This window comes from Onychostruthus taczanowskii, unplaced genomic scaffold (genome assembly GCF_017590055.1).
Source record: "Onychostruthus taczanowskii isolate IOZ18803 unplaced genomic scaffold, ASM1759005v1 scaffold6, whole genome shotgun sequence".
In the NCBI taxonomy this organism is placed as follows: Eukaryota; Metazoa; Chordata; class Aves; order Passeriformes; family Passeridae; genus Onychostruthus; species Onychostruthus taczanowskii.
The window spans coordinates 15,398,361-15,410,740 of NW_024503679.1; the positions used below are offsets into that span (position 1 = coordinate 15,398,361).

General features: G+C 43.4%; 1 protein-coding gene across 1 annotated transcript in view; it reads right to left on the reverse strand.

The window, feature by feature from the left end:
- The window catches only part of ADAMTS17 (ADAM metallopeptidase with thrombospondin type 1 motif 17), a 154,653-nt gene that overhangs the window by 56,049 nt on the left and 86,224 nt on the right, over nucleotides 1–12,380 (reverse strand). Inside the window, exons 11-14 of the mRNA XM_041418728.1 lie at nucleotides 6,951–7,052; nucleotides 5,727–5,872; nucleotides 3,312–3,478; nucleotides 2,334–2,461 (exon numbers count right to left, since the gene is read on the reverse strand). Of these exons, the coding sequence (XP_041274662.1) occupies nucleotides 2,334–2,461; nucleotides 3,312–3,478; nucleotides 5,727–5,872; nucleotides 6,951–7,052 (543 nt within the window). The remainder of the gene's footprint in view (nucleotides 1–2,333; nucleotides 2,462–3,311; nucleotides 3,479–5,726; nucleotides 5,873–6,950; nucleotides 7,053–12,380) is intronic.

A 12,380-nucleotide genomic window follows, 5' to 3' on the forward strand; every position in this document is an offset into this window, starting at 1 on the left:
CATCTAGTGAAGGAAGAAGATCTATTACATTTCCTGGGCTAGTTGTTCACAGGCAATGGATACTGCTAATTTGTCTGTTGCACTGACAATGTGTCATTCCTGCTTTTGAGTGCTTCTAACTAGAAGGATTACATAAGAAAATAAATAACAGTAATACCACCCTCTGATTTCAGCACTTACTCTCTTCTCCAGGCCCCCTGCAATACTTATTGCCAGGCTTTGTCTACGCCGGGTAAAGAAACAAGGAGAGGAGTAATTAAATGAATATGGCAATTAAATTGGTTTAATAGGCAGCTAGTTAGACAAGTATCTGTGGCAAATGGGGTACACAGGCACATATGGCAATTCTCAGCACTGCACTGCATATATGGCAGAGGAGTATTATAAATGAGTTCACAGGGCTTTCAAATCTGCTCGGCTTGAACTGATCATTTCACATTTTTTCTCAGCCAGATGCAAATGGACTGAATGTTCTGCAGCTGTCATCACCTCTCTGCACAGTTAAAGGCAGTTGCCCCCGACTCAGAGTGCAATTTGCTTTTCGTGATGTACCTCCAGTGCTCTGTGCTCATAAAGGAATTCATTTGGAGGGAGCTGGCTACTGATCCTCCCTGGATGAAAAAAAGGTGCCTTGCCATGATGTCTGATTTACCATTTGTGGCAGTTCTGAAGGTTTGGAGCAATAAAACTGGCCAGCCCAGAGTAATGGTCAATGGCACACAGCTGGAGGTGCACAGCTGGCCTGACTATAAAAGGTTATTAATGGGTTTTTGTTTTAGCTTTTTTCAGACATAGCCAAAAACTGGGAAAAATTAAGTAACTTGGGATGCACCATGAACCTGGCTCTATGTGCAAAGCACTTTGTATTATAAAGAATCAAACTTGTACTGGCTCCCAGACTATTGCTATTCATATTCTTCATTGGAATAAATTAGAAAGAGTGAATTAAAAATGCCTCTTCAGCATCATTTGTCAAGAAACAGTGGGAAGTGTCTCCTCCAGCAGTGCAAAATTCAGTCCAAAGATTTTTTCACTTCTCTCTTTGCATTGTTGTTAGTAAAGCTGCTTTATGCCCCCAAAGCCTCTCTCACACCCAGGTGGGTATTGTGCTCATTTATCTCCCTGCCTGGAAGGTTCAAAGCAATAAAAACTGGCATTTCTTAACCACTCACAGAAATCAGAAATAATGTAAATTTGGTGTGCCCTGTGCCCCCAGGGAAAACCAGTGAAGTTAGTGGAAATAAAAAGTGATGCTAAAAAGCTGTTCTGGTGGATACAGCAGGCTGGTTAATACCAGGAAGAGCAATTCCTACCACAGGATACAGATCTACATGAGGAGAAACTTAAAGGGAAGAACTGCCAGGAAGAATCCAGCTCTGGCAAGGCTGCTGTAGCCAAGTGAACTGTCTTTCCCACCACTGTGGTGTGTGCAGCACACTTTGAACATGTGCTCCATGACCAGGAGAGAGGAAACTCATGAAGGGTCTGCCCTGTCAAACTGACAAATGACCTGAACCCATCATCAGGAGCATTCACTCCAAACAACTTCCTGTCTTTTATGATCTTTGAATACACATTTTCTCATCCTTCTTCCCTTGTCCAAACATTAAATCTCCATCTTTGTATCTACACAGCTCCATTAAATTTTTGAGGAACCTGAAGCACCAGCTCTAAGAGCTGCCCTCCTTAGCATTCAATGTATTACAAACTCTCTCAGCAAACCATGAGTTTTATTATGCAGATCTCCCACACCTCATTTTGGGTGTGTGTGTAATTTGGTTAGAGAGAAATAATCACTGCAATTGTTATAGGCTATCACTCTAAGGAAAAGAGAATTCCATCTGAAAACTCTGGCTCATGTAGCTACAGGAGCTGAGGAGCCACTGGTTCTGAAAAGCTTCCTCAGTATTTCTGGTGGACCAGAAAAGCATCATGATTCTGGCAAGATAATGTTTGTAACAGTCTAGTGACAATTTGTAAGCTGATTTGCAGCTTCAGTGCTTTTATCAGTGATTCCTCTAATAGCCAAAAAAGAGCAGTTAAGCAGGCCAGACTTCCCTTCCAATCTGCTCCCCTCACAGAAGTCCCTTCCCACCCAAGCCATGCACACAAGCAAATGTGATTTTTGAGCATTCCCAGCTGTTCAGGAATAATATCATACCTCGGGCATTCAGCACAATTCTCAGACCAATAACAGGGCCATGGAGCACTTGCAGTGGGCCTTATAAAACAGGGCTGTCCCCTCCCCTCAGGGACAGCCCCCCAGCCCCCAACACGGTGCTGCCCCAGACTGAACCTACCACTAGAAATAGAACAAGAGAAGGTTACTCCACCTGGCACTTGCCATGTACACAGAGGTCTGTCTCGTAAGGCCCGCAGGGAGTTCCGTCCAGGACTCTGTCTGTCACCAGCACGGGAGAATCCTTGCCCAGTGGGGAGCAGAAGAGCTCACATGGCTTATCTGGGAAAAGAAATATGACAACCACCCTTGGGAACAGCACAAACAAGTGTCTGAGGCAATGGTGATGCATTCTCTACATGAATACATTTGGATATCTCATCTTTGAAGCAACATGAGGCTTTCAGTTTAGGCCTGTCATTTCCCCACTGTAAATATAACTATTTAAAGGGTTACACTGATGAGACTGGGCTTTAACAGCACAGAAAACCAATTAGTTGAGTGTATCTGTTTGTAAAGGGAAGATGTTTGCTACAGGGAACATTCATCAGTCTGATAACAATGATCAAGTCATTAGGTCTCAAAAAATTCAGGCTACAGCCAGTGATTTTAGAAGAACAAGTTCTCCAGACCATTTCCTACCCCACCAACATCAGGTTGAATAGCAAATGAACAGCAAAACCCAGAAGAAGTGTTAAAAGAATGTAGGTGAGATAAACAATCATGCTGAAATGTCCCAAAGTGACATAAATTATGTCATAGGGAATCCACCTTTTTTTTTCCAGCTCCAAACTAACTGGAACTTTTTCATGTTTAAGTTCCCAGCTCCCTGATTCCCAGTCTGAAATTCCCAGTCTGATTCCCAGATGGGAATTTCAGATTGGGAATCAAGTTAAGGCACTTCTCTCCCATCATTTCAAAAAGATGAGTAAAGCATTGACAACTCTCTATGTTCTGTTAAGAAGGCCAAAAGAACAGCAGGGCAGCACCAAGAACAATTAATTGTAATTAGTCTTTCAGCTGTAGCTAAAGGGGGCCTACTGCAGCTTTCTCACCAACAATGGAGCCCTGCAGATGAGAAACTGCAGTGAAAGAACAGCAAAGAATTACAGAGGGAGATGAGAAAACTCACCATCCACGATGACAGCTGTCAGGAGGCTTTTCTTCTTGTTGGTGTACCTGTCGTGGGCCTGGCACTGCTGGTCCCTGAAGCTGGGCACCCCTTTGGGGCAGGGCAGGTTCTCACACACCGTGTGCTCCACGCTGGCCCCCCGGCAGTTCTTCCCACCCGGCCCCGGGCTGCAGCAGGGAACAAAACCAGGGTCAGCACCAAACACCTGGAATGTTCCATCTTCCCCCTTCCACCCTGCTTTGCCTCCTGCCTCAAACACTCCTGAGGATGGAGACACAGCAAACATCCCATCAGCACGTGTCCTCCTTGCAATTAAAATGCCACAGAAGCAGCTATAACTTGCACTGTAGGCAGGGTATCCAGAAACAAACATGTGCTGCAGATAACCTCCATCCATGAAATCCATGCCATTCCACACATTTGTTTTTTAAACATACAGGAAAGGCCACTAATGCCACATTAGAATTAAGCACCTGCAAAACTTATCTGTTTTTATTTATGAATCCCCAGAGAAGAAGGAAAACTCAAACTCTCAGCAATAGTCAGTATTTTCTTTGCAAGGTAAAACAGAATACAAACAAAAAACCCACAGGTAATCATGGAATCTGGAATTCCAGTCCCAAGCCTTGCACTTATGAGCTTAAGCCTGGGATTTCCAATAAACAGTGCAATCCAAGCCCCTCCTGGCACATGTCTGAAACAGTGACTGTGTGAGACATTCTGGTAGGCAGCCACCTTTCACTGTATTTATGTCAAAAGAATCCACCAACTGAAGGAACTGAAAAAAATCAAAGTCCATTTATGCTGCTGTGACCCTTTCACATGACAAGGGGGGACTGAAAAAGGGATGCCCTGTTTAAGCCAATGGTTTTCTCCTCAGTCCCACTGTACAACAACAGCCCAAAGCCTAGACAGGAACACAAGGCAGTACAACTCAAAAGTCTGCACGTGCAAACTGGCTTATGACACATTCCTTACAACCATGGGGAGGCAATGCATGTAAATGTTCAAAGAAATTACAGAGAGGAAAAACCAAATCAAACAGTGAAGCAACTGGTTTAAAAAAACTGATAGTCCCACAGGCTCAAGAGTCAGCTGGCAGGAGTAGAGATTCCTGTAAAAAAAAATCCCAAGACCAAATATATACAAAATAAAAGATAAATCCCTTAGCCAGTATTTCTGGACAGTGAATAAACCAGCTGCAGAAGTGGGCTGAGGCCAGGAATCTGAAGCAAAAGAAGATCACGTGTGTATCTCCAGCCAAGAATATATATGAGCAAGAGAATTTTAAAATCAGTGTGCAGTGTTGGAAGGAGCATTTCCTGTAATTTAATGAACGATGATGAATGGATTTAGGTTTGGTCAGCACTGTAGCTGACAGCAAAGAAACCAGCTCAGTCCCTTTTTCAGGAAAATGAGCTGGTAAAAATTAAACCTGGATATTATAGACATGCAACTGCAGCTCAGATAAGGAGAGGAATAAACAAAAATATTCTTTTCACATGATTAGAGGTCAACAGCAACAATTGTGAGCCTATCCATCATCTAGGCACGTCTTCAAAGTGACTGTGTTGCTATGCAGAATTCCAGCCCCAATTTAAAAAGAAAAGCTTTGGGTACTTTGTGCATAGAAGAAAACATAAAATCTGAATAAAGTCAGAGCTACTGCGCTTGGAGGGCTGCTCTCAAGGCTGTGAAGTTATAATAAACACAATTGGGTGGCCAGTTAAACTACACCATTGTAACCTCTTCAGGACCCCAAAATGATAAAGACTTCCAGATGGGCTTCAACTAACCTGAGGGATGAAGGACAACACCTACATTTCATCCTGAATCAGAAAAAATCCAAGCCCATGCAGAGAGCATCGACCACTGTGCAGGAGCTAAACAGCACCCACAGCTCTCTGCATGCATGAAAACCTTCCTGTTCTTATGCAGCACATCCTGACCTACAGAGTATCTCAAGGGGCTTTGCCAACACTGATCTGCCAGCTCTGAGACACTGATCATTGCTCCCCAAGCCCAGAGCAAGCACTCCTGCAAAACTGATCTCTATGGCACATTGGCCCACTTTGGTCTGTAGATCCAGACCAGCCCCTCCTCATTCACTGTAGTGCTGGAGGGGAAACACAGCATCAGTTTTTCTGCCAAACTACATGTATCTAACTCAACTGTATCCAGCTCTGAATCACTCCAATGGGAAACTTCCAAAGGTGACCCTTCAAGCCACTTGCACAGAACCTATTGCAAGTCACAGGATTCCAACCCGGTCATCACAGCTTGTGAATGAGAAATTTCTCAGGGTTCTGCCCAGCTCTGCTGCACATTTCTCCCCTGTACTCTTGCAGCAAGGATTGCCCATGAGGGAAAGGCTGCCAGCATGGCAGAAGGAGCCAGGATGGTGTGAGGACTTACGGGGGGTTGTCACATTTCCGCTGCCTGAAGCGCACCCCTGTTCCGCACGTCCGGCTGCACATGCTCCACTGGCTCCACGCGCTCCAGTCCCCGTCCACGTGCTCAGGGATGGGGGTTTTACTGACACACTCCCCAGCTCGGCACCACTGCAAGGCAATCACGTTAGCACAGCCTGGGAAGAAGCCCTGACCTTGCACAGGTGGACTTTAAAGGATGGCTGAGGGATTGCAACAAGTCCGTGTTTAAGTTTCTAGGGATTCGAGGCTTTGGTGAGATGGCAGTAGGAGGAGGAGGAAGGGAGGAGGTGAAATGTAAAAATTTAAGTGTCACTCTCAACAAGCCCCTGAAGGGGGTTCTGTCATTAAAAAAAACAATCACAGAACTGAGCCCCTTACTTCATAAAGCAGATAATTATCTAAGTACTAAGACTTAAAGCCCCACGATTCACAGAAACTGAGTCCAAGAAATTATACCCCAAAGCAATGCCTTCATCAGCACTGCTCCCAGTATGTACAAAATGACTGAAGTATTTTGGACCTAACTTGGCTCAAGCCCCAAACCCCTCTGATTCTAATAGGTTGTGCTGGCTCCTGACCAAGCAGCAAACTTGGCCTGGCCAGGATGTGACACAGTGAGCACTGCTAAGAAACCTTATGAAAGAGTCACCAGGATTCCTCCAGTTAGAAAAACATGGGCCTAAAAACCTTTTTTTTCTTGTCATGGTTTCCAGGACCCAGTTTTTCTTGTCATTGTTTATCTTTATTTGCAGGAAAAGAAAAGGTTCCAATCCTTGATTTCAGAAGCCAGCTTTTTAATTTTACTCTTTCTTACCTCCCCAGCTACACCATAGGGAAAAAGAAAAAATATTAGAGTCCAAAACCAGTAAGTAGGGGGCTGAGAGTTACCAAACCAGTCATGTTCCAGAAAATACATATGTAAATAAATACAGTCAATTATACTTCAAAAGGAACAGAACATCACTGAATTTCAGCTCAATTATTTTGAGCTACTTGTAGAAACTATAAAGTTTTTAAGTAGCTTCTTTTTCCTTCCCTATCTTCTACACCTCCCCACATGTCAGGCTAAACGCTCTGCACACTTTCTATCTCCAGTAACACCCCAGAACAGAACCAGCTATGGGTTTATGGTAAATACTGAACATCTTGGAAACATTAGTCCCAATGCTGGGAAACAAGAAGTGACTGCTGCTGAGCATCCTGTTACCTTGTCCGCGCCACATTCGGTGCCATCCAGAGGGGGGTCCAACTTTGTTTTACAGGATGTGTCTCCTTCCACCAGGCACCAGAGCCCAGCACACATCAAATGCTGCAATCACAAAGCAAGGAGGTGCAGTTATTACTTATGGAGATGCCAGCCATCATTATGGGATACACTTCAAAGCTCAGACAGTCTTTCTCAAGTGAATCCAGAGGCATCCAGTTGGTTTGGGAGCAATTATTTTTTAAAGATTGATTGGCATTGAGTGGTGAGGCTGGAAACATGAAAGAGATTGATGGATGCCACTGACAGGAGCAAAACCTACTCCCCAAAAAAGTATGCTATTTAAACAGATTTCTTTTCACAAGAATAAATCTGGTCCATTAAAAAGGAATCCTATATGGGAGGCCACGTTGAGTGCTTTGGAAGCATGCCAAATGCTTAGATGTCCAAGATACTTAATTACTCCTATTTTTAAAAAAAAGATACTCAAGTAACTGCAGCTGGTGGTAGCAATAATGAGCCAGCAATGCCCCTGGGGAGAAGGCAGAATGAGAAAGGAAAGGATGTCATGGTGTGCTGTACAACAAGGAGGAGCTTGGTGACAGGCAGGGTCAAAGATTGAGAATATTCTGGGCATCATTCCCCAGTGCTGCTGCTCTGCTCAGCCAGTGTGTGCTGCAGGGACCTCAGTGCTGATCACAACTGTGACCTGCCAGACCAAAACGTTTTCAGAATTTAAGAAAAAGCACCAGGAAAAGGGACCTTTGCACGGGTAACATTTTCCATAGCATCCACCATGCTTTGCATTCCATGGAAGGGGATGATTCCAATACAGTGCTGCATAGCTGAGTACCAAAAGAACAACAAAGAAGAATTACATTTCTTCCCACTATTGTTCACATTTCAATGTAATGGTAAAAAGATGAGAAACCTGACTCTAGTGCCAGCTGGTCTTGTCAAGATTTATTGCACCTCATTAAATAGTTGAGTCAACACGCTTGAGCCTCATGGTTCTTCCCCAATGTAATGTAAGAGACTGTGGGTGCATGTGTGTTTTGTGTACAGGCATGTTGGTATGTCTCTATAAAACAGATCATGTCTCTATAAAATAGATCTGTACAAGAGAGGGTGCAGATGAGATAAATCCCAGTCCCAGTGATGATGTAGAACATATTGACACAAAACAGTTATCACAGCAGTATCTGTATCCTGCTCCATTTCCACATTTCTTTCTGGAAAGAGGATTTTTCACTATTTAAACCCAAAGAATATTCACAAAAACTGGAAGCAGACAGCATAATTCAGCATCTGTATTAACCACAATGCAGAAAGTCATTGTCAAACAAACAAACAACCAACCAACGGCAAATACTCCAGGGAAACCTAAATCACAGAATTTTCAAGACATTTTCTCTGAACAAATAGAGCATATGGGAAAATATCCGTCTTTAGTAATTTTGACTAAATGACTGTGACTAATTAGTGGTTTACCCACAGCTCTGAAAGCACTTAAGCACCAATTAGCCATGAAGACATCACACACAGTTTTACTGATAGGTATAGAGAGGCAGAAGCATTGACAAAGCAGAGATTTCAGAGCTTACTGAGAAATTCATTGCTCCACCTCATAGCTCCCAGATTCTCCACCCTCTGCCTTCTGGAGAAGACTAAAATCAAGAAGTACATCAATTAACCATCCATAAGCATTACAGGAAGAACACAAATCGAGGCAATAAACCACAGTGTGAAGGCACTACCAGCAAAACCTCCTTCCAAACTGTGCTACTTAAAATGAAGGGAAGCTTTGGAAATGAAAGATGCAGACAGTAAGTATTTCCACTTCTCCAGTCTTCAGCCCCTTTCTTTCATATAACCACAAACCTTCAGAGCAGAATGTGAGGAGAAACACTCCAGCCAGATTTCTTGAATGACCCAGACAAAATTTTGCCCCCGAAAGAAACCCTCTGCTTCTGCTTTCTGTCAGAGGAACATCCTGGCTGAAGATGTGATGAAATTCCATCCCTAAAGAAGTTGTTCTAGACACATATGATCACCATTGCTAAATATCTGTGCATTACAAAAGACCAGTGTTTGTACAGCTTCAGGTCCCTGGATCATAAATTGCATGTAAATTAGGGTTAATTTCTGCTCTTGCATGTAAAACTGGGAAAACAGAGGAGGTGGTGATAGAAACAAAGTCATAAAAATGAAACAGCTTTTTTTACAATTTTGGCTGGCGCCCAGAATCCCTCTGTAGCCCACAAGAACATGGAAGGTGACAAAGCCAGGTCACATGCCCAAGTATGAGCCATGGCATGGGGATGCAATGGGCAGAGATCACCTCAAATATGTGTGTTTGTACCTGCAAAACAGCCCAGAGTAGGGGTAGAGAAGGTGGAAATATTCACATACATGTGGGTGTGGTGTGTTTATATAAATGTGTGTGTTTATGTCCACATATTCATGTATACACACACATAATTGTAGGGAGATAAATAAGGAAATACCTCTCTCAGCAACACCAACCTTTCTGAAATCTCCCATCTCTGAGGTATGGAAAACATTGGATTTTTATAGCATCCCTGTGTTTGATTCAGAATCCTAAATGCAAAGCATATTTCAGGAAACAGTTACAGAAAAATCTGGTAATGGTGCTGAGCTGTGTTATGGTGCCACACCACTGCAAAGCCCAGGCCCTCGTTACCCAGTCCCCTGCATTTAATAGTGTTCAGATACCCCAGCAAAGATGAAACCATCAGCTTTGGGACTGTATGTTCCCAAGATGTTTTATCATGTTAATAGCCCTTTTCAAAAGAGATCATGTATCCTCCTCAGCTACAATAGGAACCCAAACAAAATTGCCCATTAAACAGCAAAACAGTCAGTGACTTTTTAATGGTTAAACAGTCAGCTTTGTGGGGAAATATCCAAGTGAGAAATGGCAGGACTTGAAAGGAAGTTGTTGTATGTGAGTGGCAGCTCAGAGCTTACGCTGATACAGAAGAAGCCATCAAAAGAACTGTATCAGTGCTAATTCTGCATTCAGCAACCAGCTTTCAGATGGCAGGTCCCTGCCTGCAAAGCATTCCCTACAGTGTTCAGGAAGTGCCAGTGAGGATTTTCCAATGACAGATATTTCGCACTGGAAAAATATTGATTTGTTGAAACTGTCTGTGGGGAAAGGTCATCTTTGGATCAGCTCCCAGTTTGAAATATTTCCAAGACAAAAATAAAATTTTAAAAAGCGAGATGGCTGTTGAGAAGTAGTGTTTCAATAAAAATTTAAAATTATTTAAAAAAAGATTAAAAAATGCTTTTTCAATTGAACCCTTAAGGAATTTATACAGCAAAAAAAATAAAATTCAGAAATAAATGGTTATAAAGGTGCAAATTTTGAACTCTCAGAAACTCCTGGGAGATAGGAAAACTTGTCTGCACAGCTGTTAGGAAGCAGTCCTGGGAGAGATCAGGATCTGGAAACTCCCAAGCTGGGAGAGATGTGCTGGGCAGGTGAGTGGTGCTTCCGATTACAGGGATTATAATGGCATCCGTTTGACAAAGGGCCTCACTGTGCCAGGTGTTCTCTCTCCCTCAAAGATCTCACCATCTAAACAGACTCCTGGGAGCATGGGGATAAAGGAAGTTTTATCACTCCGTTCTAGGTGGAAAGATGAGGAACAGAAAGGGATTAAATGTCTTGCTGAAAGTCTGCTGGGAGATGAGCTGAACCAGAGCTGCTCAGAGCTCTCTGCTCAGTGTCACAGCCACAGGCTCCTGTGTCACTGCCTGCTCCAGCTGAAGCCAGGCTCTGGCTCTGGCCCTTCCCACCTTTCCCAGCTTCTCACACTTTCCCAGGACAGTGTCCCCTTTCCTGGGACTCCATCCCCACACAGACTCCCAGTGTGCAGAGCTCAGGCATGGCTCAGTGAGGGGATCTGTCTGATCCTTAGCTCAGTGCTGCAGCTGGAAATGAGAAGGCAGAGTCACTCCAGGCAGCTCCTCGTCCACAGGCAGCAAGTGTGGAGCTCTTCCTGGGGTAGCTATTGCATCACCACTGCTGCTAAAATCTGTGTGATCCTGCTCCCAGACCTCGTGGGCTCACAAGAATGGGCTCACAAGACTCCCTCAACTCAAACTCTCAGATTACCACCTACAAGGGGAGCTTCCAAACCTCCAAACTATAAAGAGAATCCAATGAATAAAGATGTCCTTCCCACCATGGAACAACTCTACAGAAGTTTGTTCATTCCCTGCACATTCACTCCTTTACCTTGTCTGCATCCAAGGAAAGAAACACTTATTTCTCCTGGAGATGAATTTGTTTCTGCTGCCCACCGGAAAGAGGAGCCTCTTCTTTCTAGCAGCAGAATTAAACCACCAGAAACCAATTTTTCTGTCAAATGAGGCAACTATGAGTAAGAACTTAGGAAAAGTAAATATCCTTAAGGGAGAGGAGCAAGAGACCTCAGAACACACAGGCTTCCTTCTAAATACGCTGACTTTCAATGAAGCATCAGAACTCTCTTATTTTGCCAAGGTTAAGGCTCAGCATATTGCTAACCAGGAGAGAAAATATGCTTATGAATGGGATCATAATTAATATCTATTAGGTAAAATAAACACACAATTTACTCTTGATTTCTTGTTCAAAGCACAATGCAAATGTTCTCAAAGTCCCACAGGACGCTTCTGAGCAGCAACTCTTTACACAAGGTGAAAAAACAATGCCCCAATTTCTACACCATCACTGTCTTTCATTTTGGGTGCATAAACAACCCACAGCAATCACAAGGGAGGTGAGCAGAGCTGTTTGGTAGAGCTTCTTACTGCTGAAAATGAGATGAAAAGGGTTCCAAATTCAAATCCTGTAAAACTGGAAGGCACTCCTGGAAAGGAGCCACGTTGACCCAGACAAGATAATTGTGAAACTCAGATCCATGTCTCAGTGGCCAAACTGCTGACCTGTGTCTAGAGCTGATATTCCAAGATAGTGCCAGACAAGCAGTGAAAGACTCCCAGACTGCAAGGAAGGCACAAAGGAACAGAAACACTTTTTGTTTTTTTTTAAACTGTACATTGGGAAGCAAACAATGAAACAGGAAAACACTGTCTCTGGTTTCAGCTGTCTCTGGTGCTCTCAAGGAAAACTAAAACCTTCATGGTCTAAAATATTTCTTTGCAAAGCACCAGTTTTATTTAATCTTTTCAGGTAACCTGGAATTAAATTAAGAGTAAAAAGTAAGAGATTGGAAAGAGCATTCATAAGACCACAAGCTTATTTTACAGCAAAACATGAAGCTGAATACAAATCTATCCAGTGCCTCTAGGCACCAGCTCCAGGGATTCATAGACATGGAAAAATCCAAGGAGGAAAGGACAAGTTTGATGCACTTTCCTACCAACACACAACTCTCACTGTGTGAGCTCTTCAGC